Source organism: Bos javanicus, chromosome 19, assembly GCF_032452875.1.
Source record: "Bos javanicus breed banteng chromosome 19, ARS-OSU_banteng_1.0, whole genome shotgun sequence".
Classification (NCBI taxonomy): domain Eukaryota; kingdom Metazoa; phylum Chordata; class Mammalia; order Artiodactyla; family Bovidae; genus Bos; species Bos javanicus.
In genome coordinates this window covers 18,269,088-18,294,432 of record NC_083886.1, presented here as the reverse complement: position 1 = coordinate 18,294,432, position 25,345 = coordinate 18,269,088, and the positions used below count along the sequence as shown (strand labels likewise).

The 25,345-nt window shown below is 50.3% G+C and overlaps 1 protein-coding gene across 2 annotated transcripts in view; it reads right to left on the bottom strand.

Moving 5' to 3' along the window:
- ASIC2 (acid sensing ion channel subunit 2) overlaps positions 1–25,345 on the bottom strand; it is a 1,207,137-nt gene that overhangs the window by 271,945 nt on the left and 909,847 nt on the right. The window contains exon 1 of one of the 2 annotated variants that reach the window (XM_061390401.1): positions 22,117–24,081. The exons of the other annotated variant lie outside the window; for it this stretch is intronic. Coding sequence (XP_061246385.1) covers positions 22,117–22,830 — 714 coding nt within the window. The 5' untranslated portion in view covers positions 22,831–24,081. Of the gene's footprint in view, positions 1–22,116; positions 24,082–25,345 lie in introns of those variants that run through there. 2 annotated transcript variants of the gene reach the window in all.

Genomic DNA, 25,345 nt, shown 5'->3' with positions numbered 1-25,345 from the left:
CCCCATGGACTGTAGCCCACCATGCCCCCCTGCCCATGGGATTCTCCAGGCAAGAATACTGGAGTGGGTTGCCATTTCCTGGTCCAGGGGATCTTCCTGATCCTGGGATTGAAACTGCATCTTTTGTGGTTCCTGCATTGGCAGGAGGGTTCTTTACCACTGTGTAACCTAGGAAGCTCATCAGCATACATCATCATCATCATTATCACCACCACCACCACCATCATCATCAATCCTGTTTACTATCACCAGCATCACTCCCACCACCATTATCATCATTATCGCCACCATCTCCACCACCATCACCATCATCATCACCACAGTCAATGTCACCATCAGAAGTCACCATCACCGGTCACGATTATCACCATCATCACTCCCACCACCATTATCATCACCATCACCACCGCCACCGTCAGCAGTAACACACTCTCCAACATGTTTATAGTATTCTGTGGTTGTTCAGTCTCCAAGTGGTGTCCAAACTCTATGAGACCCCACGAACAACAGCACACCAAGCTTCCCTGTCCCTCACTGTCTCCTGGAGTTCACCTAAGTTCATGTCGATCGCATAGGTGATGCCATCCTACCATCTCATCCTCTGATGCCTTCTTTTCATTGAACAAAACAACTTTTAGACGTTATCTTTTGGGGTTCTCAGAACATTCCAGTGAGGGAGGTCAGTCCCTAATTTTTGTCCACATTGTGCAAATAAGCAACTTGAGCCCTAATAGGGAAGTGACTTGCCCAAGATCACTCAGCAACCAGGTAAAAGAGAGGTGACTCAAATCTAGCACTTGGGCTGCACACACAGTTCTGACTGAACTGCCTCCCTCCGTACCCACCTCCTTTGCCACCTGAAGCCAGGCGAGGCAGGTAAACCCAGGACTCAACCCTATTTTAAAAACACACCAATTGAGAAATTGCCTCCGAACCTGCACATTTTTTATTCTGGCAATGCAGGAGAGGGGATAGCTTTTAAATTATAATCTGTGGTCACATTTTATGGTTGCTGGAGGCGGGGAAAAAAGCTTAAGGTGAGTTTAAGAAGACTTTTTGGTTGGTTAAAGAAAAAAATTACAAAATTAAAAGAGTGGTAAAAAAATAAATTGCTAGTGACTGTTTTTACTACATGAGTTTACAAGCTGGAGTGGAGAATTAAAAAGTTATATAGCTAGGGTTGCTAACCATGACTTATCACAGACAAATCCTCCATATTTATAGCTTTTTCCATCTCAAGACAGCAAGCAATCCCCTGATATAGGGGATTTTCTCCGCCTGGGAACCCTGGAGGCTGTGTGTGCTCATTAGTGGAGCTGTCAAGGCTGAGGACACAGCTAGGATTTGGTTGTTTACCGTCCCTCTGCCTGGAGGGGGGGGATCACTTCCTTGATCACTCAACACTCACTGGGGATGAGGGTGGGTGGGTAGAGTACTCCTCTGTGTCAGAGCCCATGGAGGAGGAGAAGGAAGCTCTAAAGAAGTTAGAATGGAAACAGCCAAGGCTCTATGCTAGAAGCTGTTCTCTCAATACATTAGTCCTTACAACCACAATACTACAAATACCCCCATTTCACAGATGGGTAAACTGAGGTTCAGGGAGACTAAACAACTTATCCAAGGTCATGCACAGTGAATTGCCTCTCAAAGTCTCAGTCCTTGAAGAATTTAAAAACAAGCAGGGGGAAAGGAAGGCAGAAAAGAAGAGTGGGTGAAATTACCGAGGGAGGAAGGGAGGAAAGGAAAAAAAAATTTTTAAATGAGCATCTGCTTTGAGCCAGGCTCCATCTGGCTATCTTTATTTCCTCCTCACTCTGTGGAAATGGGTGGTACTTGTTTCCATTTACAGATAAGGAAACTGAGGCATGGAACAGTGAATAAAGTGGTCAAGGTTAGTTGGGTTACAGGGGTTTGAACTGATGTCTGTCTGGTTCTAGTCCTCCAGGCTGGACGGCCTTGGGAAAGTTGCCCAACCACGTTGGGCCTCTGTCTCCTCACCTAGGGAACAGGAATAGTATTCTCCACTCCCGGGCTGCCCTCTCTCAAGCACTGGAAGGGGAAGTCCTTGAGAAACCAGACGGCACTGCCAAGTGAAGTCTGGTCCAACACCCTTGCTTGCAGAGGGGCAGAGGAGGGCTGCTCTCTCATTGTCTAGGATGAAGGGATTGAGGCCCAGGATCCCCGGAGCTGACACAAGAGGGGCTGAAACTGAGCCTCCTGCTTCCTGGTGCTGTTCCAACATTCACTGATAAGAAGGAAATTCGCTGGGGAGGAGGTCAGACCTGAACAGGTATATCGTACCGCCGGAAAAGTCTAAACATGGAAACAAGGGACCCTGGATCTCCAGGTCACTGACTTGCCGCTTTTTTCAATGATAGTCTCCTGTAATGTCCTGTCCAACCTAAGAAAGACTGCATGGATGAGGTAGTCCCAAAACTCTCAACTCCTGTTAAAGCACACCTGAGTCTGGGCTGTTCTTCAAGTCAAAGGAGTCAGAATCTCTAGAGATTGAGCTAGGAGCATTAGTAACTTTTTTTTTTTTTTTAAATATTCTTTTGATGTGGACCATTTTATTGCATTTGTTACAATATTGCTTCTGCCTTATGTTTTGGCTTTTTGGCCCTGAGGCATGTGGAATCTTAGCTCCCTGACCAGGAATGGAACACATACACCCTGCATTGGAAGGTGAAGTCTTAACCACTGGACTACCAGGGAGGTCCCCAGGAAAATTTTTAATTAAAAATTTCCCATTGGTGATTCTAATGCTCAGCCAGAATTGAGAAATACTGATATATGATTTCCTTTATTTTCCAGATGGGACCAGAGGCTCAGAGAGGAACAGCTAAGGGCCCAGCTGTTCGTGGCAGAATGCAAAGTCCAGCCTCATGGTTCCCGCCTTGGAACCTTTCACTCTGGTCCTTGAGACCAGACCATCCTGGTGTCCCCTGGTATCTGAGAGATGGACACCCCCACCCCTCCCAGTTTCCCTCCCTCCTTTAGCATCTCATGTCCCAAGACAGGTATGGGCAGCTGGGAGGCCTGAATGGAATCACGACCCACAAGACTGCACCTGGACTGGTCTACATCCTGCAAGATGAAGTGGGGGAACCGAGGCAATTATCTAATGTATTAGCTAGCCCGTCCCTGCGGCACTCCTGTGAGCCAAAGTAATAAATACAAAATGGTAATTTCTCTCTAGAAGCCTGGCTCCAGCCTCCCACTCAATTCCCCTCCCACCCAGAAGTCATATACCACTGCCTGCTTGTCCTTTCCTGTATGGGGCAGCAGTAACTTGGAGTTATTTAAATATCGTGGGCAAAATTTGCTTTTCAAAACCTGAATCATCATCCAATAACCTCCATTCTCCTCTGTGGCTCACTTGTCTGGCCAGAGCAGATATTTCTAGCCTTCAGTAGAAAGTAACAAAATGCCCTACAGGTATTATTAATGAGGACCAGTGGCCAACATCCCTGTTGTGTATGTTGTAGACTAGCCTCGGCCTTGGAAAGGGAAGATTTAAGTTGTAGCTGAGACTTGACCAGCTTTGTGACCTTGAGTGAGTCACTCTGCTTGCCTGGAATTTGCGACTTTCTACCTTCCCTTAGAGCTGTCATGCAAATCCCCCTGGAGAATGGACATAACTCTGCTTGCACAGACTCCAGTAACATCTTTCGTGCGTGTTAGAGTATCTCCAGACCTCCATGGCTATATGCAGAGGAGAAAGAACCAAATTCTTCCTAGCATGGAGGCATGGAGTGAAAGTTGCTTAGTCATGTCCGACTCTTTGTGACCTCATGGCCTATACGGTCCATGAAATTCTCCAGACCATAATACTGGAGTGGGTAGCCAGCTGTTCCCTTCTCCAGGGCATCTTCTCAACCCATGGATTGAACCCAGGTCTCCCGCATTGCAGGTGGATTCTTTACTAGCTGAGCCACTAGGGAAGCATGGAAAAGGGGAGAAGATGATAAAGCTGAGTCTGGAAGGATCCTTCTAGGAAGACATGGGGGTTGCGGGACATTTCAGACCAAGGCAACAGCACAGGAAAAAGCCCTGGGTGAATGTGGAAGATGTATGGAAGCTGTTCAACATGGCAGAATGCATGATATGCAGAGGGAGAGGGCTTGGAGCCTGCCTGGGTGCTTGGCCTTATCTTTGATGGGGAACCACACGATAACTTTGAGCAGATTCTCAGAATAAAGATAATAAATGGTTGGTCCAGTTTTCCAGCACTAAAACGGAGAAGCCATTGAGGGGGTATTGGCTGTGGTCTGGTTATAAGATATATACAGGGGCAAGGACATTGAATTGTTGAGGACTTAGAATGGATTCACTCTGATATTCTTAAGAGCCCAGCATAGTATCTGGTATATAGAAGGCAGTCACTAAATGTATGAATGAGTAGATGAATCTGAGTCAGTGAAAGAATAAAAGAAGGAGCAAAGGGATGAATGACTAAAATAACAAACAAGAGTATGAATGAGTGAATCAGATGAACAGTCCAAAGCATGGTCAGCAAGCCGCCTTAGCAATTCTAACTGGTGGCCTGTAGCAACAAAAGCACAGGCTTCGGGCTGCATTACCTAGAAATGCCTTATTACTGGCACGATTCCTTCAAACTGAAGGCTTCTCCCGCTTAGGAGCAGCACGCTGCCCAAAGACAAAGGCTCACGATTACTGTGATCAAGCAAGAGGTTGTCCTTCCTGGACTCACACCTTTCAGGACACGTCCCATGGACATCCACACAATCAGGACAGGGTGCAGAAACACCTTGAGTCGGCTCATCCTCGTGGGGAGCTCCCTGGGGAGGTATGTGACCCCACTGCCCCATCTCCATTTACATGGTTTCCTTAAATGACTCGTCATTCCAGTATCATATAAAGACAAAGAAAAGAGTGATCTTTAACAAAGACTTACTTATTGCTGTGCCCTCCGCATTTCTAAGCAGCAGCTGTAGCAGCCTGAAGGTCTAGCTTGGAAGAAGCAGCAGCTTTGCTTCTCAGGGCAGGATTCAAGACAACATGGTCCCTCCCTGAACTCTCTCCCAAAGGGATGATTGTTGAAACACAGGATAAATTGTTGGGGTTGATACACACTTGGGTCTGGGACCAGAAGCCCTTTTTCTCTTATTCCAGGCTGTCTTTTCCTCATGCCTTGTAGATCCTTGCGAATCAAAATGTGAGCTGTGGGGACTTCCCTGGTGGTCCAAGGGTTAAGAATCCAACAGGCAATGCAGAGGACACGGGTTCGATCCCTGGTTGAGGAACTAAGATCCCACAAGCCGCTGGGCAGCTGAGCTCATATACGGCAACTACTGAGCCCACATACCACAAACTAGAGAGTTCTGGAGCCGCGGTGAAGATCCTGCACGCTGCAACTGAGATCTGACACAGCCAAATAAATAAATGATAAATGCTCATTAAAAAAAAAAAAAAATTAGTGAGCTGTGAACCAGCAGCATCAGCCTTACTCAGGAACTTGTCAGAAATGCAGAGTCTCGGGCCCCACCTACTGAATGAACCAGAACCTGCATTTTCACAATATCCACAGGTGACTCTCATGCATGTGAAAGTTCCTGAAGTTTGAGACTCTCTGCCTGTAGGGGACACAGACGCCTCCAAGCTGGAGGATTCAATCACCTGACCAGGTTTCATAAAGCCCTTCAGGGAAGACCTTCCCCAGGAGGTGGCCCTGACACTGAGGCTCTGCAGCCGGCCTCTGATTTGGTCTCCTCGTTTTAACTCATCACCACGGGCTGGGAGAACTACCAGAGTTGGAGTCAGAACTCCTTGGGGACTTTGGGCAAGTCAGTTCTCCCTGAGCCTCACTTTCCCCATCTGTAAAATGGGAACCGTACTGCTGGCTTTTCAGACACAGGGTTATCATGGAGATGAACAGAAGTAAAAGATTTGCAAACTCTCTCTGAAACACAAAACCAGGCGAACCAGCCTGTGTTCAGTGTGGACAACCAGCCATCCTGATCGAACACTTTAGAGGCTGAAGAAGGAAAGTCCATGTGAACCTCAAAGGTAATTGTTATGCTCTCACAAAAATTAATCAGCAGAGGAACGTGGTGATAATTAACCAGGATGTAGCCCTCCAAGGAAAGGGCCTGACCATTTCGGTCTCACTGAGCTGCCCTCCAACAGGGATTTGCAATTGGATTCTTGAAACTGCAGGTTTTTTCCACTCACTTGGAGTTATTTTTTTAAAGGAGAGTTCAGCCTAAGGACCTAGGGCTACATTACATTAGCATTCCGGAGGTCAATATTTCCAGAACAGCTAGAATCATGTTGTTCTCTTTACATTGTGTGGGTGAGAGAGGCAGCTACATTTTGGAAGGAGCCAGATGTGCTCATAGAAAAGGAAAAAAAAAAAGGAGACTTGAGCTACAGAAGATGAATTTCCAGTGTTGGAATAAGGAGGCCGATCCCCCTCCCCCAGCCTCAAGCCCCTGGTCCCTCTGCTGTGAATCTGTTCTCAGAACCCTCTGTTCTTAATTCCCAGTCTCAGCAGAGATATCATCTCCTCGAAGAAGCAATCCTTCCCTGACACTCTCTATCACATTCTTTTTATTTTTTGCTTTAAAAGAATTTATTAATATTGGAAACAGTCTTGCTCACTTATTTATATATCGTATGGATCTTCCCAGATGGCTAATGGTAAAGAATCCACCTGTCAATAAAGGAGTTGCAGGAGATGCAGGTTCAATCCCTGGGTCAGGAAGATCCCCTGGAGAAAGAAATGGCAACCCACTCCAGTATTCTTACCTGGGAAATTCCATGGACAGAGGAGCCTGTGGGCTACAGTCCACGGGGTCATGAAGAGTCAGACATGACTGAGTGGCTGAGCATGCGTGTTTATCTGTGCCACTGCCTGCCTCCCACCCCCGCCAACACAGAATATTTTCCTAACATCCTCAATCAACTGGGGTTCTGCATTCAAAACAGATCGCTGAATCTCTCCCCATAAATTCTGATTCAGCAGGTCTGGGTTGGGATCCTAACATCCTCAATCAACTGGGGTTCTGCATTCAAAAGAGATCGCTGGACCTCTCCCCATAAATTCTGATTCAGTAGGTCTGGGTTTGGATCAGGGATTTTGAAACCAGCCCTCCCAATGACTGTCACCTTCATGGAGATCATTCACAAGCTCCATGGTGGAGGGCACACATCCATGTCCCTCTGAGCCTTGCATCTGGCACGATGTCCCCTACAAGAGGGATCTTGCTGCCCCTTCATGGATGAATGAACGAATGAATGACCAAATGAGTCATGTATACTTTGGTGGAACCATCACCCCTAGGTCCCATTTTAGCGGCTCAGTATTTGGGCAGAGCACCTGTCACTCACGAGAAATGGAAGTAGGTACTGGACCAGTCAGAAGATAGAGCCAGGCATGGCCTCTGCCCTCACGGAGGTGACAGTCTGACGAGGGGAGATGGAGTCTACAGAGGATAACAGTAAAAGACCGAGAAAGGAAAGGACGGTAAGAGGGACATAAAGTGAGTGATGACGGGTCAGAAGGACGGGATCGTGCTTTCCAGATGGGCTAACTTCAGAAGAGCTGGGATTTTCCCCAGACAGCACTTTTATTGTGCATCATATGTTTGTTTGTGATAAATTATACATACATGTGGTTAAAAATATTCAAACCATAGAAAATGATACAGAATGTGAAGCCAGGCTCCTTCCCAGCCACCCTGTCCCATCCTTCCAGTCCCCTCCTCAGAGGCAGACCTCATGCACCCTTCCAGGTATATTCTGTGCGTAGCTAACTAACTAAACCCACAGCTAGACAGAACAGAGAGGGTGGACAGGCAGAGACAGCAGATGAGGGGTCTGGGTAAGGGAACAGCCCAAGGAAGGGGGTGAGGGAAGCCAGAAAATTCCTTGAGAAAGATCAACAGCTCTTAAATGACTTGCCTTTGTGACTCAGGGCCATGGACCCACGACTCCAGGATGGTGGGAAGAGGGAGGTCAGACAAGGTGTTTGATTGCTGGTTTCCCACATCACTGGCTGGCTAAGCTTCTTGGAGCATGGGGCAAGGTGAGTACAGGAGGGGTGGGGGTGGGCGTGAGGCAGCCAGGGGTCAATAAATATTAAATATTGAAAATGCTCTCCTTATATCCTATGACATCCCTTATACGGGGAGTCTAAAAAGAAATGATACAAATGAGCTTATTTAAAAAACAGAAACAGACTCACGGACTTAGAGTACGAACTTATGGTTGCCGGGGGTGGGGGAGGATGGATGGAAGGGATAGTTAGGGAGTTTGGGATGAACATACCGCTTTATTTTAAATGAGTAATCAACAAGGACCCGCTGTATAGCACAACTCTGCTCAATGTTATGAGGCAGCCTGGATGGGCGGGGGTTTGGAGGAGAATGGATATCTATATATGTACGACTGAGTCCCTTTGCTGTCCATCTGAAACTATCACAGCATTGTCTACCAACTATATTCCAATATTGAATAAAAAGTTTTTTTTAAGAAAGAAAATGCTCTCCTTTAAAAGCACAAGATGCAGGTCCTCACCACCACTTCCCGCATTAACCTTATGGGCCTCGATTCCCTCATCTATAAAATGGGCACAAGAGGACTGTACAGAAAGTATTGCCATGAGGGTGGGAGACACAAGCATGAGGCACAGAGCCTGGTGCAGAGGAGGTCGTCTTCTGTCTGATTCCGCTTCCTCTCGTCCCACCTCTTGGCATCAACCATTGTACTCAACTTGCCAGAAATGCCTTTGCAGGGACCTCAGTTGACCCCGGCTCCAACATTTATTTATAAATGTCACTTTGGGCGAGTTTCCTTTTATTCTCTGGGCCTCCACTTCCTCGCCACTGCGTTGGTGGTGCCACAGCAAAGAGAGCTACGAGGATGTTCGAGACCTTCTGCATCAGCCCTGGCATTACCTGCCTACTAAGTGCCTGCCCAGCCCCTTCTTTCCTTAGCATCACAGCCCATCTGGCTCAGCTCCTCAGCCACGGCCAGAGTGATGGTGCTCTTGCTGCCCTAAAGACCCGACTAAAGAAGATGAGAGCCACCCCAGGTCAGAATTTTAAAAACAAAACTTACTTGGATGTGAAAAATGCACCCGTGTTTCTTTGGCTGGTTAAAATATTTGATGCTCATCGAATATTCAACAACAACAAAAAAAGGTTTTCACTCCCTGTACTGTCAGAAATGTAATGTAATTATAGCGATGTTAAATATCCCCAGCTGTTCTGAGATATTTGAATCTTAAATCAAGCCTGCCTCTACACATCCTGGGTTACAGCTGGAGATCCACACCAAGTACCACACCAAGGCAGAGCTGGGGGAAGTTCAAGCGAGAACTCTGGGCTATATCTCCAAGCTTGTTTGTGAGATCTGGGCTTCATCCCAACATCACTATATGGACCCCCAACCTGGGCTGTTGGCAGCATCACCAAAGAAAGCTGTGTTCCTCAACAGGGCTGTGCAGACTTGTAGGTCATAAGCATCTATCCAAACAGGCTTTCAAATCCATGTGCAGGGAGCATAAAGAGATAGTGTAAAATAAACGGTAATAAAGTGAATAAACACACGTCTCACTCCAGAGCCTCTGAGGTTCTTCTATAAATCAAATTCTTGCCATAATTTGCTCTGCGAGGCTGTGCTGAGCAGCGGAATCAAACCTCATCTGCTTTCCTGAGTGGTAGGCTTAGATTTATGGATGTGAGTTCACAGTGGATGCCCATGCCATTTCAAAGTGGGAAAATAATTTTCGTTAGGAGGGGTTCCAAGAGGAGATTAAACCTTTCACTTTCAGAGATCAGAGAATCAACAACTTTCAGATCAGATATGCTGCTGGAATCAGAAGGGGATGGTCAGTGTATGTATTTTGCAAAAAGAGTAAACTTGCAGAGGAAGAAATAGACACTGTGGTGATATAAAAGCTTAAGCACAAATATCCTCAGAGTCGATTTCAAGCGTCTCAGTGCCATTCAACGTGACCTTGAGCCACCCAATCTCCCTCTTTGCTTTTTAAATTTGGATCAGGGGACTAAAGAAACCCTCAAAGACTGACCTACCCATATAGGTTTGGGATTAAAAGTACTTAATTATTCCTGGCTAGAATTGTAACAGTGTATAGAAGGTCATGCTATTCTTCCAGCACTTGGAATTTTTTTCTGCAAAGAAGTGAGAGGGGTCATCATTATAATGATGATAAAGATGATAGTGACTTTTCACTTTTATCTAGCATGAACACACCTGTGCTTTTACATTCACGACAGTGGTGGTGCTTTCTGTATCCATACTCAACTTTCATCCACCAGGACTAGACCACACCTGGCTTTCAAGAAATCATTTTTGAATGGATTATTATATTGTCTTTAAGTTTCATAACAGCCCTGCAAGGAAGGTATGATCTCTGCTTTACAAAGAAGGAAACAGAATCTCAACGAAGATAAGCACCTCCCACCCTAACAGCCACCCTGTCAATGCTAGGCAGTCCTGGGAGTTGAACTTGAGTCTGACTCTTGAAGTCACATTCTTCCTACTTCCTCTTACTTTTTCTAGTTGTACTCCTTTCTAGTTGCTGGGGTCCAAATTCCCAATCTGGCATGAATGTTAAACATGGATAAAATACTCCCACGTGGACTATTTTTGAACCAAGCTACATGTTTGTTATGGATTCTTTCATTTTCTAGGTTTTAGGATAGACCCTGATCTTAACCTGGACTTCCCTGGTGGCTCAGATGGTAAAATGTCTGTCTACAATGCGGGAGACCTGGGTTCAATCCTGGGGTCAGGAAGATTCCCTGGAGAAGGAAATGGCAACCCACTCCAGTACTCTTGCCTAGAAAATCCCACGGACGGAGGAGCCTGGTGTCCACGGGGTTGCAAAGAGTCGGACACGACTGAGCAACTTCACTTCACTGATCTAAACCTACTCAGCCTGGTTCACTAGGTGTAACAGAGAGTGTTTTGTACAGCAAATGAGGCCTGTATTAAATTTCTGTTGCTGCTGTAACAAATTACCACAGTCTTAGTAGCATCAAACAGCGCAATTTTATCAGCGTATCATTCTAGGTCAGAAAGCTAAAATCAAGGTGTCAACAAGGCTGCATCCCTTCTGGAAGTTCTGGGGGAGAATCTGTTTCCTTGCCTTTCCTAGCTTCTAGAGGCTACCTGCTTTCCTTGGGTTGTGGCTCCTTCCTCCATCTCAAAGTTGTCCGTGCAGTGTCTTCATATCTCTCTCTGACTCCCTGGCCTCAGCTTCCACAGTTCCATCTTCTCTGACCCTGACCCTCCTGCTTCTCTGTTACAAGGACCTTTGTGATTACATGGGGCCCACTAGGTGGTCAAGGATAATCTTTCCATCTCAAAGCCCTTATTCTGGATTTCCCTGGTGGTCCAGTGGTTAAGAACCTGCAGCAGTGAAGACTGCTGCTGCTGCTGCTAAGTCGCTTCAGTCGTGTCCAGCTCTGTGTGACCCCATAGACGGCAGCCCACCAGGCTCCCCTGTCCCTGGGATTCTCCAGGCAAGAACACTGGAGTGGGTTGCCATTTCCTTCACCAATGCATGAAAGTGAAAAGTGAAAGTGAAGTTGCTCAGTCGTGTCCGACCTCAGCGACCCCATGGACTGCAGCCTTCCAGGCTCCTCCATCCATGGGATCTTCCAGGCAAGAGTACTGGAGTGGGGTGCCATTGCAGCCAAAAATAAATAAATAAATAAATATTTTTAATGTCCTTAATCACATCTGCAGAGTCCCTTTTGCCATGTAAGGTAACGTATTCACAGGTTCTGGGGATGAGGACCTCTTTGAGGGGCCATTATTCAGCCGACCACATGGCCTTTTCAATTTGGTTTGATTGACACTGGCTTGACGCATTGCCCCTGTGCAACGCCTGCTGTGATGTGACATTGATGCCAGAACAACAATGCCTCTGTTATGCACTTCCTCTGGGGTTCACTGGGGAACCCAGGACTCCTCCCCCAGGTACCTTCCTTGCTCCACTCCAGGATGCCCATTCTGTGTGTTTTCTTACAGACCCAGTGAGTCAGATGTGACTGAGAAAGCCCATGGATGCCTCCTTCTCAGCATTCATGGAGCCCAAGCCTTGCCCCTCAAAGTGTGGTCCACGGACTACCAGCATCTGCATCACTTGGGGGCTTGTCAGAAATGCAAATCTCAAGTTCCATTCCAGACCTACCAAATCAGGACCTCTGCCATGGGCCCAGGAATCTGAGTATGCTAAATTTTTAGGAAGCATGGGTCTAGAAGCTTCTCTATTCATCCACAGCCGATTGGAATATGCCAGAACAAACCTGCCTGGGAAGGAGGGCAGGCCACCGGGCAGAGATAAAGAAGGAACCCAACACCTCATCTTAGCAGCCAGTTTGAGCGCTGATTCTTTTTGGCAAGGCACTCAGAAGTCCACTGCCTTTCTCTTAAGAAAATCTTTCAGGGCAGACAATATGCCCCCAAGTCCACTCTGGCCAGGAACAAAGTTGCTAGGGAAAGAAGCGGTATATAGAGGCCATAGGAGGACTGCATTCACAGTTTTTGGCTAATTTCTGTTCCTGTGTCATGTGACCCTGGGCAAGACACTCCACCCTTTGAAGTTAGACAGGCTGCTGCTGCTGCTAAGTCGCTTCAGTCGTGTCCGACTCTCTGCGACCCCATAGATGGCAGCCCACCAGGCTCCCCTGTCCTTGGGATTCTTCAGGCAAGAACACTGGAGTGGGTTGCCATTTCCTTCTCCAACGCATGAAAGTGAAAAGTGAAAGTGAAGTCGCTCAGTCGTTCCCGAATCTTCGCGACCCCATGGACTGCAGCCTACCAGGCTCCTCCGTCCATGGGATTTTCCAGGCAAGAGTACTGGAGTGGGGTGCCATTGTCTTCTCTGTAGACATGCAATAGAGTGCAATACTCACCCTCTGTTCTTACAAGGATAAAATGAGATGGTAATGTATATTACACAGTCCTATCCAGGTATGATCACTGGTTTAGTCACTAAGTCATGTCTGACTCTTGTGACCCCATGGACTACGTAGTCTGCCAGGTTCCTCTGTGCATGGGATTCTCCAGGCGAGAATACTGGAGTAGGTTGTCATTTCCTTCTCCAAGGTACGATCACTAAAAGTCGGCTAAGTAGAAATGCAGGTTGGACTTGCCTGGTGGTACACTGGTTAAGAATCCATCTGCCAATGCAGGGGACATGGGTTCAATCCCTGGTCCAGGAAGATCGCACATGCCTTGCAACAACTAAGCCCCTGCGTCACAACTACTGAGCCTGTGCTCCGCAACAAGAGAAGCCTCCACAGTGAGAAGACTGAGCACCGCAACTAGAGAGTGAGTAGCCCCTGCTTGCCACAACTAGAGAAAGCCCACACACAGCAACAAGCACCCGGTGCAGCCAAAAAATAGATAAATTTAAAAAACAAACAAACCAAAAACACCTTAAAAAAAGAAACGCAGGTTAATCTAGCCAAAGCTGCACTGGGATTTCTTTGTAGGAAAAACTGTGACGTAGGGAAAGGAGGGTTGACTTTGGAATCCTAAGATCAGAGTCTACGTCCGTGACCTTGGGTGAGTTACTGAACCTACTCACTTTCTTTATCTGTATCAAGGAAAGAGGAATACTTTTCTGTCTGGTCCGTTGTTGGGCTGGAATAAAATAATGAATATAAAAGGACCTGGCAGAGAGCTCAATAAATGTGTGCAGAATCAGAGGAAACAATTTACTAAGCAAATTAATAGTATAAACAATGGTGTCAGGGGAGATATTTGACATGCTCAGGAGAACAAACTTCCCCAGTACGTTCATGGCCTCTATTTGTTTTACCAACAATTCATGTTCCAATTATGCGTGAGTCATTTGTTTGTTCGTTAGCGCAGGTCTGAGCTGGAACTCAATTTGGCAATAGCTCCTTAGCCAGGATTTCAAAGTTATCCATGTCCTTGAAAGAATGAATATGGGAATTTAGTTCAGGTTATGGCTACATGAAAACATTTGCATAACTCCTGAGTAAGTTTCCCATGATAGACCTATAATATTTCCATTGGCTGCAAGTCCATCATGGATCCTAGGAATGGCTTTTCCTTCTCAGGGTGGCAGGGCTTGGAAACCAGGATAAATTCCAGGGGCTGTACCAACTTGTAGTGAAAGAAATTTTCAGTGAAGGCTTGACTGTATGGGACACCTTCTATGGAAAGATTTGTTCTCACCAGCATCTTTGAGAGTTGGTAGAATGGTGTTAGAGAAGGAAACGGCAACCCACTCCAGTGTTCTTGCCTGGAGAATCCCAGGGACGGGGGAGCCTGGTGGGCTGCTGTTTATGGGGTCACACAGAGTCGGACACGATTGAAGTGACTTAGCAGCAGAATGGTGTCATCAAAAAGAATATCAGCTTCCGAGCTGGACTAATCTTTGGTTGAATCTTAACTCTGCTGCCTCTGAGCTATGACTTTGTACCTCTCTTGAGCCTCCGTTTCCTCATCTGTAAAATGGGTGCCATAATAGTCATTCGATTCTGGTGAAATTGATGTGACCCATTTACATAACAGGTGCCCTGTACAAATCCTGGTGCTTCCCTAGTGGCTCAGATGGTAAAGGATCCGCCTGGAAAGCTGGAGAAGCGGGTTCAATCCTTGGGTCGGAAAGATCCCCTGGAGAAGGGAATGGCAACCCACTTCAATAGTCTTGCCTGAAGAATTCTAGACAGAGGAGCCTGGCGGGCTACAGTCCATGGGGTCTCAAAGAGTCAGACATCACTAGCAACTAACGCTTTCATACGAATCCTGGGCTAGAGTCTGTCCCCCTTCCTGCATGGGGAGGCACACTCAGCTCTGCAGGACAGTTTACTGCAAACAGTGGGTTTGGGCTCATCTTTGTGGCCCAGTGCCTGGCAAGCAGTAGATGCTCAATGTGCACCACTGGACTGAATCTCTGAGTAGCCGATCCCAGCAAATCACTGAGGAAAACCAAAGTGACTGATGCGCAAACCGAATGGTCTGGTTATTCCTCCAGCCCTTCTCAATTGGGCAGACATCTGATTGATGCCTTCATGACCAGCCACAGTGGCCCCTGAATAGCCACTATCAGAATCAGTGTGACGTGGGTCCATTTGGGTATCTACAGACCTGAGCAGAACTGACATCTGATTCCCCAAACTGATTTCCCCAAAGTCACATAACTAGGGGAAGTCTTTTCATGTTCCTTGCATAAATGTCTATTTAATCACCATCCTGTCTCTAGCACTCCAATAACGTGTACATTTCCCCCCGCTTCATCACCGCAAAGACGCAAAATGGTTGGCTGAAGAGCATGGGCCATCTGCAGTAGTTAAGCCCTATTTTCCCCTGACTGCTCACTTGGATGGAGAACTTTGCAGCTAAGTCCCATTAGTCATTTGGCTCCTGCTCTCATTTCACAGAGGAAGCTGCAGAGGCCAAAGTCACATAGGCGGGTCAGGGCAGAATAGAGGCTGGATTGGTCTTCCCAGAAAAACCTCTGCCCCACCAAACCTGCTCCTTCCTCATCCAGCTATGTAGCTATGCCTTTGTGGTCCTGAGGATTTGGGTTAGATCCCAGCTTTGCTATATGCTGGCTCTGTGACTTTCAGCTTAACTACAGAACTGCCCAGAGGGGCATGTCCCCCATCAGCCAAATGGCGATGATTACACAACCTTTTAGGGTGATTGTGAAAATTGAGATGGTGTGAAACGTGCTCAGCTTGGGTCTGGCACATCGCAGCCGCCCGGTACTATTTGCCTTCGTCCTTCGCTCGAAATGTTCACTGCAAGTAATATGAACGGAAATAGCTCACATTTATTGAGTCCTTACTGGGTTCCAGAAACTCTTCTAAGCATTTGACATGTATTAGCTCGTTTATCCCTCTTTCTCTAAAGGCAAAGGTATCTTTCTCTCCTCCCTGAAGCCATCCATCTTCACAACTATTGGGCTGCCTGGCCTAGCACCACTTCAACGGAATTTGCTGATTTTAAACAACATGTTGCTGAAATGATTTCTTGTTTTCTGTGGCTGGCTTGCAGCAGCCAGCCTGCTTCCTGTGACAAAGTGTGATGAAATCACATGCTGTTGTCTTGGCTTTTAGTACAGAGGACCGGTCCAAAATCTGCACTCAGGGTTGACTCCTGCAGATGGGGGGAGAGGGTGGTGCACGGTTAGGCAATGGGGGGCAGGGAAGGCTGGAATTCTGATGGAGTTAGGAAAGGGGGTGACAGCTGGATGGGGGTTGGGACCAGATGAAATCTCCCTGTCAGTGTGACAGCCAGCAATGAAAGAAGTCAGACATTTTGCTACAGAGTTCAAAAACTTAGTGTGGCCTCCAGGTGTTCACACCTTTGCATTGTTGTCATTGTTGCTGTTGTTGAGTTGCCAAGCGGTGTCTGACTCTTTGTGACCCCATGGACTACGGCACACACGGCTTCCCTGTCCCTCACCATCTCCCGGAATTTGCCCAAACTTGTGTCCATTGAATAGGTGCATTGTTACTATTTCCCCAACTCATCATATCCAGCCCCAACCCCCAAGCCCTGTGCAGAGCTTTGAGCCACACTCAGCCCCAGAAAGGACGTGTCCAATTTCATTCTCTCATGTCTCCATTCTCCCCATTCGCACAAGGTGCCCCCTCTCCACGAAGCCCCGTTTCTCTCCTTCTCTACCTTGGAACTCCTACTGATCCTTCCAGACTCAGCTCCGATGTCACCTCCTCCCAGAAGCCCTTAGAGATCCCTAGTCTGCTCTGGGTATTCCTTCTGAGCCCACACAGCACCTCTGGACTCCTGGCATCTGTTGCTGCTATCTCTTTCTTCAACAAAACTGCAGGTTCACGGAGGACACACCCCATGCCTTATTTAACGCTACATCCCCAGCAGCTAGTTTAGAGCATGACATACAGTTGACACTTAGTATACATTGGGTGTTGGAATGAATGAACCAGGAAATGAGCACATCGCCACTCAGGTAAGTGCTCCTGATAAGAGATGATAATGATATTGATCATAATTAATAACTGCTACCATGAGATACAAAGACTGTGCCTATCTCTTTATCATATTATAACAACAGCTCTTGAATACTGAGCTCTTATGCTGTTCAGGCTGGAGAAGGCAATGGCAACCCACTCCAGTACTCTTGCCTGGAAAATCCCATGGATGGAGGAGCCTGGTAGGCTTCAGTCCATGGGGTTGCGAAGTCGGACACGACTGAGCGACTTCACTTTCACTTTTCACTTTCATGCACTGGAGAAGGCAATGGCAACCCACTCCAGTACTCTTGCCTGGAGAATCCCAGGGATGGCAGAGGCTGGTGGGCTGCCGTCTATGGGGTCGCACAGAGTCGAACACGACTGACGTGACTTGGCAGCAGCAGCAGCATGCTGTTCAGGCAGGGGCTGGTCACTGCATACGTATTATCTTCTTCTCAGCTTTCAGGGGCTTAGCGAGGGAGGTACATAGCTAAAAAGGGACAAAGCCAAAGCTTAAACTGAGGTCTGCCTGGATGCTTCCCCTGACCCTTGCCTCCTCCCAGAGAACATCACTGCTTCTTGTCACTGGGCCCTGACTGGCCTCTGTCTACAGCTGTTCCCAGACCCTTAGGCCCTCCTCCGAGGCCCCATGCCCACAGAGCCTGGCCTTATCATTCCCCGTCCTGTCCAATTACTGGGGAAGGCTGGTCTTCCCGCCCCCAGGAAAGCCCAGAGCGGCCAGAGTGTTCAGAGCCTGAGGTCCACAGCAGAAGCCAGGGAAATCACACGGACAGTTGGAAGCAGAGCTGCTTTGTCTGACCACTGAGTGATTAACCATTTCGCAGCTGTGACAAACATAGAGAGGAGTTGCACGTAACCACATCCTGAATGGCCTGCGGACTAAAACCTGACAGACACCCCCCACAGCCCTCTGATCTCCCCTGTTGAGCTTATTTCTAGAGCCTGAGGCCAACAGGATAGAATGAGATATTGGGGGCACATCTCCCCACTGGTCCCCCCGGAAGCTCATCCCTCACCTGGGCCACTTAGGGCTTCGGAACCCCAGGTACCTTGGCATCCTCATTCTCTGTCTCTCTGCTCCCCAAAGTAATAAATGCCCCCAAACTGACTGGGCATTTCCTCATTAGAAAGGCATTCCACTGGTACTCCCTGGAGAAATTAACCCAGGAATTCTGGAAAACAATGAGGTCTTGAGGTTACCTGGGGAAGGTCTTCACTCCCCAAACCATTCCTGAGTGCTTAATATGCATATCAGGGTCTGTGTTGGGGGCTGAAGATGTCAGGGAAATCAGATCTGATTCCTGCTTGAGTCTGGGCAGTGTGTGTGAGGGGGAAGTGTGGTGACACTCATGCATGTGAGGACTGACACCTAAACGGGAGGCAGAGGGCAAAAAAGAGGAAGGTATCAGTTTCAGTGAGAAGCGGAGGTGGTGGTTGGTCAGGGAAGGCTTCAAAAGAGAGGAAACCCCAGGGCTGGAGGCTGAAGGATGACTGGGCATCCTCAGGTCACCATACGCACTTACGGTAGCAGAGGAAGCAGTCCAGCTGTTGTCAGCTGTTCAGCAGAGCTTGGGCACGTGGTACCAGAGAGAGCATGGCCAGAGATAAGGAAGGGCCCAGGTTCAGGGCCTGAGGAACCAGGACCTGGGACAGGTGAGTCACTGAAGGGTTTGAAGAAATGGGATGCTATGCTCTGAGTGGAACTTTAGAAAGACTGCTCTGACTATAGTGCCAAGGGTGGATGCAGAGGGCAGGGAGCATAAGCTGGAGGCCAGAGACCAGTGAGGAGGCTGATGCCCTTTAAAGGCGGCATTTTTATGGGGACCCAGCACAGTCTAGAGTGTCTATCTCACACATACCTATGTGCATGCTCATTCATTCAGTTGTATCCAACTCTTTGCGACCCCTTGGATTATAGTCCGCCAGGCTTCTCTGTCCATGGAATTCTCCAGGTAAGAATACTGGAGTGGGTTGCCATGCCCTCCTCCAGGGGATCTTTCCCACCCAAGGACTGAACTCACATCTCCTGCACTGGCAGGCGGATTCTTTACCATTGAGCCACCTGGGAAGCCCATAGAGAATGTGGTGTATGTACTATTGTTACCACCACTAGATGGAGCAGGAAATTAAAGAACAGAGAGATTAAGTCACCTGTCCAAGGGCACACAGCAAGTGGTCATCTCAGGATTTGAGCCATCAGTTCAGCCTGAGAGTTCACGCTCTTAACCACTCACTATAGTGTTCCTTCATCAAAGCCGACAAAGGCTTGGGGCAGGGTAGAGTGGTTAAAGAAAGGATTCCTTAATGGGCCCACCCACTGTATATTAAGGGCTCCCCTGAAATAGCTTCTGGCCTCCATGGATAGAGGGGTGCAATCTTTAATCCTGAGGCCCTTGGAGAAAAACTACAGCATGAAACGTGATGGCGCTGAAAACTCCCAGGGCAGTACCATGACGTGAAGCCACTAGGGGTCACTTGAGTCCCCAGGAACACATACCTTTGGAGGTATGGAAGTAACACTTTGGTTTAGGTGGGTGTGGGCCTGCAAAGTCTTCAGACACAGGAAGGCAGGGTACGGGTGGTCACAGAAGGGTGTACCCCAGTGAGAAGAACTCGATTTTCACCAACTCAGGGCATTCCTGCCAGGGAGACTGAGGTCAGATGACTCCTGCAGGCACTATGTGCTCTGTAGACCCCTAACAAGTGGCCAAGGCTATGACCCCCTTGCAGGGGGCCAGTTTCCACTCTCCCAGCCTTGCTCCCAGAAGGAACAGGATTTGGAGGTGGCTGATGGCTAGAGTCCTACCCAGGGATCCTCTGATAGAAGAGAGGCCCAGGGTCAGAGAGGAAGGTTCCACGTGGCTTCTGTGTGTGCGTCTGGTGGTATACAAAGTTGGACTTTGAGCTTGCTGACTCAGGGCTCTGGACTGCATCTTAGTGCATCCGATCCCTCATCTTTAACATGGGAATAAAACTCTGCCAAAGCAGGGCTGTGGTAAATGTCAAAAGTGAATCCTGGCAGTTAGCCCACGAGCCACGCTTTGTAAAGCCATCATCAGATGTGCTGAGTTTTCCAGGTGTTGTATAGCTTGGAACTGGAGCTGCTGATCCTTGAATGTAACAGTGAACTTCAGTCTAATTCTAGGGGCTGCTAGCGAGTGGTCAGCCCAAGAACAACACAATAAGCTCCTACAGGCAAACGAGCTCTGTTCCAAGATCACGTTCATGCGTCCAATTTTTAAGTCCAGCAAAGCCAGCCTAGATACCCAACTAACACGATTAGCTATATGGTACCATACTGTAACAGGTTTATAATACTTTTCACACAAATAATACATTAAAAAAACAAACGAAAAATAAAGAAAACATTTTTCATCTTATAGCACAGTACCCTGAAAAGAACAGTAGAACCAACTACATCACCGCTGCTTTTATGCTTATTTCCAGACATCCTGGGCTTGAAATAAAGGTACTGTACTACTGTCTTCTATACAATACTGAACAGTAAAGGACACAAAAGCACAGCCACTTGGGGAGGATGCACGCATGTGACAATGTACTCCAGACACATGAACTTATGTGATTGGACAGGCAAAGGTAGGTTTGTATCTTTGAAAGTTCGCAACTTGAAGGTTCGTATGTAAGGGACTTACTGTAAACAATAAAGGCTCATGACCTTCCTTCCTCTTTCTTTGTTAGACGGAACTCAGAATTGTATCTGAAGTCTGGGCGAAGTCACTTAGAAACATACGTTAACAGCACCTCCTGCTTGCTAAGGCGGGGGAACCATGAAATAGGTATTCTTTTAAAGCAAGCTGAAGAGCTCAGGAAACAAGGGATCTTTGGGGAGAGGATAATTCACAGCTACCGCTAACGCAGGCTTAAAGCAAAACAAAGAGTAAGACTGAGGCCAGGGTCACTATCCTAGACCAGGACTGGGCCAATCCGCCCATCAGAGCCCTGGCCTGATGGGCATCTGTGCCAACACCTGTTGGAACCAAAGCATCTCTTTATTATCCTAAAAAAAAAAAAAAAAAAAAAAAAGCACTGTCAGAGATGAGACGGTCAGGAGGAATGCCTAAAGCTGGTAAAATCACCATCAGAACATTATGAACAAACTACACACATGGACATTCCCGGCACTGGTGGCAAAGCCCAACCCCCTGAAGGGGCATTTACACACGAATGGCTGGCCAGGCTGGTGCCACGCTGAGGCTTGGCACCACAACTCCTCCTAGGCAGACCACACAAAGCAGATACCTTCTGTCTGACAGCTGCCTTATCCAGACTCCAGCATGGGAGAACCAGCACAACAAAACGTTTACAAAGCCTTCAATATCAATTGAGCACAGCTTCACTATCTCTGCCATGCTGCTTTCCCACTGCCGGGCGTTGGCTCCCCTAGAGGGACAGACCCATTCTCACACCTCGTGGGGACAAGGGGCCCCATGGCGCCCACCACGGCTCCATTTCTAGATCGCTTCTGACACAAGCTCGTACCAGAAGGGTACTTCCTGACACAAAAAGTACCAGAAGGGGCTGCTGCTTCTCCCACCAAACTAGGTACAGCTTCATCCTCCGCTGGTATTCTGGTGATTTCCTCCAAAGTCTCCCAAATTGGAAGTGTTTGGAAACTCTCGAGTCATAAGCTACTTAGAGTCCCCAGCGAGCTTAGGGGGTCTACCTGATTCTTGCCCATATTTAAAGAGCTTCCTATTGAGTTTCCCAAAGAGAACAAGCCCACACTTCAGACAGGCTTCTCTGTCTTCCCATCCCTTCACCCCCAACACAGAGTAGCTACGTGGAGTACTGTGGATCCTGGGGTGGGGGGTGGGGGTGAGGCCTGGAAGAAAGGGGACTGGTATTCCCAGAGGGGGTTTGGATGCAAAGAGAGAGGCCGGAACAAGGGAGCCAGAGGACTCCTCCTGCAGTGACGTCCGAGTTCCCATAACCTGGAGAATATGCGGGGGACCTAAGACTGGGTTCTGCCCCGGGCCTCTTGGGCTGATATCACCTCCAAGGGCCTGGGGTCCAGCCCCCGGGCTGGGGAAGAGCTGCCAGACCCCGGGGCTGGGGAAAGTGAGGGAGCAGAGGGAGCGGGTTCGCGCAGAGGGCCACTCACGGAGGAGAAGTTGTGCGGGCCGCAGAGCTCGCCGCGGTACTTGCAGGAGAGCAGCATGTCCTCGAGCTGGTGGCCCAGGCGGTCCATGAAGGCGGCGCTGATGCCCTCGAAGTGGCGGGGAGGCAGGAAGAGGCGGAAGTCGGCCAGCTTGCGGAACCACTGGCGGCGCGGCTCGTCCCCCCGCAGCAGCTCGCTGACCAGCGGGCGCGCCGTGCGGTTGGGCAGCAGCAGCCCGAGCCAGTGGCCGGCGTAGTAGAGGTCCCCCTTGGAGAGGCGCGGGAAGCGCAGAGGGTTGTTGTTGCACACGGTGACGGCGGGGAAGGGCAGCTGGCGGCTCCACTCGCGGTGCACACGCGTGTGCGACGGGAAGCTGAGCCAGTAGAGCAGGCGGTTCGAGGACCAGGACAGCAGCAAGCCGAGGGACGTGCAGAAGGCCAGCACCCAGAGCGCCCGCCGCTGGAAGGAGCCCCCGGGCGCCGCGCGCCCCGCGCACATGTGCCGCAGCCCGTGCAGTTTAGCGCGGCTCAGCGACGGCCGCCCTCTGCGGGCGCCCCCCGGCCCCTGCAGCGCCCGCTCGCGCTCGCCGCCCCGGCCGCCCCCGGGCTGCCCGGCCGCCGCCACCGCCGCGGGCGCCGGTTCCTCGCGGGCCATGCGGAAGCGTCCCGGGCCGGTGAGTGCGGCCGCGGGCCGCCCGGCTCCGCCGCTCCGGCTCATTCATTCAGTCCGTGGCTGGCGGCAGCGGCGGCGGCCCCGGCCGGGCGGAGCCGCCATGGAAGTCCGCAGCAGCGGTGGAAGCAGCAGCGGCAGCCGCCGCGCGCAGCCCGCGCCAGGGAAGCGTGCGCCCGAAAGGAGCTCCGGTGGCGCGGCATGCCCGCCCGGCGCCGCCACCGCCGCCTCCGCGGGCGTCCGCCCGGGACCGAGCCCGCCTCGGCCCGCCGCCCCTGGCACGGGCCTTCCCGAGCGCCTCCCAGGCTCTCCTGGCTCCGAGTCCTCCTGAGGATGCCCGACGCCGGCCACTACCTTTGGAGCGGCCCCGCTGGGCGCCGCCTCTCCGGTCCCGGGGTGCTGCACCCGCGTCCCCTTGTCCTGGACCTCGGGGGACCCTGAGCTGAGTCTCTCCGGGCTCCGCCTAACCCCAGCTTTTACGCTGGTCCCGGGAGAGCAGCCACTCGGCCACCATGCCTGATTCGGACATCCCCAAGGGTCCCCCGCCGGTGGCCCGCGGTGCTGGGACACCGTGGGGAGAAGGTGCCGGGGGACGAGCGCCCCCAGAGGCGCGCGGCCGCTCCTGGCTGGGCGGGTGGGGTGGGTGTGTACCGGGATGAACGGTCGCCCTGCTGGCCCTCTTTCCCTTTCCTCCGGGACCCTCCTAACTGCTCCTCCGGCTGCGCTCGGTGGAGACCTGCTAAGGCTCCCCGGAGTCCTGCGCCGCCGGCGTCCTGCGTTGCAATGTGACCGCCCTCGCCCGGGGCTGGGGGCGTCTCAGGGTCCCGCCGGAGGCTGCCGGCCGACGGGCTCCTTCAAGGCTGCTGGCCAGAGGGAAGTGTCGCTTCTCTCCCCCGCACGGCTCTGCGAAGTGCCTCGAATTTCCAGAAAAGCTCGATCTCGCCGTCCCTCGCCTCTTCTTTTTCCTGCCTGGGTGCTCCAGGAGCTGGGGACTGCGGAGCCCCGGCTACTCCTCTCGGGGGTGACCCGGACTCGCTGCTCCGCGCGCCGGCTCCTCTCGAGACTCTCAGCCCCGCGGTAGCGGCCGCGCCGGCTGCGCTCGCCTCCCGCCTGCCCGGCCCTCCTCGGGGCCCCCGGGCGAACTTGGGCAGCGGCCGCGCGACGCTGGCGCGGCTGGGTTTCCAGCACCTGCTCCTCGGCTCGCCGGCCCGGCGGCTCCGGGCTGGCGGGAGGGGCGGCGGCGGCGAGCGCCGTGCGCTCCCGGAGACGCGGTGCTGACGCGCACGGCTCCTCCTCGCTGCATTTTAATTCCTGGCCACTGTGGCCGCTGCACACCGAGCGGGAAGCCTCTTGCCAGAGCCGGCCGGGTGGGGGATGCGCTGCACAGATGTGCCGGGTTGTGCGGGGCTGGCGGGAGAGACATGGAGTAGCAACATTGCGTGTCTGTGGGTCGTGTGTGGATGACTGTGAGGCCACGTCTCACTGTGTCGGGTGGGCTGTCGAGAACCCGAAGCCGCTGTCTAATGTGGGCCTTTGAGCAAGTGTGTGAGTGGGGTGTCAGGCGCTGAGTGTGGGTAGGATGTGCCTGTGTACGTGTGAACGGGCATCTCGGTGTATCTGGTGGGTTTATTTTTGCAGATGCTGTACTGTGGCTATTTGAGTATGTGTGTTGTGTGTAGGATAGAGGGATGGTGTGTATGCTCTACTTGGGTGGACCGTTTGCATTTAGCGGGTGGTGGGTGCCACGTGTGTTGATGTGTGGGTGGATATCGGCAGCTTCTGGACGTGGTGTGTAGTTGGTGTTTTGCATGTGTGCGGTGTGTAGAGGAGTATGTGTGTTGAGCTGCTGGGAGCAGCCCCTGGGTCTCTGGCAGATTGGGCCCAGCAGGGGCAGCCGTGCCTTTTAGGAGCTTCTGGTGTCCCCTCTTAGCCACTTCCCTGGGGAGGTCTGCTGCTCGCCCCTGACCGCAGTCCACCAAGCACAGCCTCCCTGGACGGGCAGGAGGGGGAGAGTGACTTCCGTGGACCCGAGACCCCAAGTCTGCCATTCTTACAGCAGGGTTCCTACAGCTGCTTAGCTGATGATGTCTTTCTTCCCTCCTGGGCAGGTCTTCCACTAACCTCTGGGCACTTTGGACACTTTCATTCAGCTTTTTAATTAATCAATTAAAGTCTTTATTGGATGTGTTTCAATTTTGCTTCTGTTTTATGTTTTGGTGGGGTTTTTTGGTCCTGAGGCTTGTGGGATCTCAGCTCCCCAACCAGGAATCTAACCTGTACTCCCTACATTGGAAGGCGAAGTCTTAACCACTGGACTGCCTCGGAAGTCCCTAGCTTTTTAAAATGTTCCGCCTTGGTGTGTCTCATTCACTTGGGGAAGAAGCTCCTGAAGTTGGGTTTTGCTAAAATTCTGCTCTGGATTCGGTTCCTTGAAGACATCTGTTGCTGGCTTTGGGGGAAGGTTCCGAATCTACCAGTTTTGTGGGGGCTCTGACAGAGGCTCACTTACCAGGGCTTCAGTCTGCTCCCAGCAGCCCTGGGAGGGGGGCCACTGTGACACATA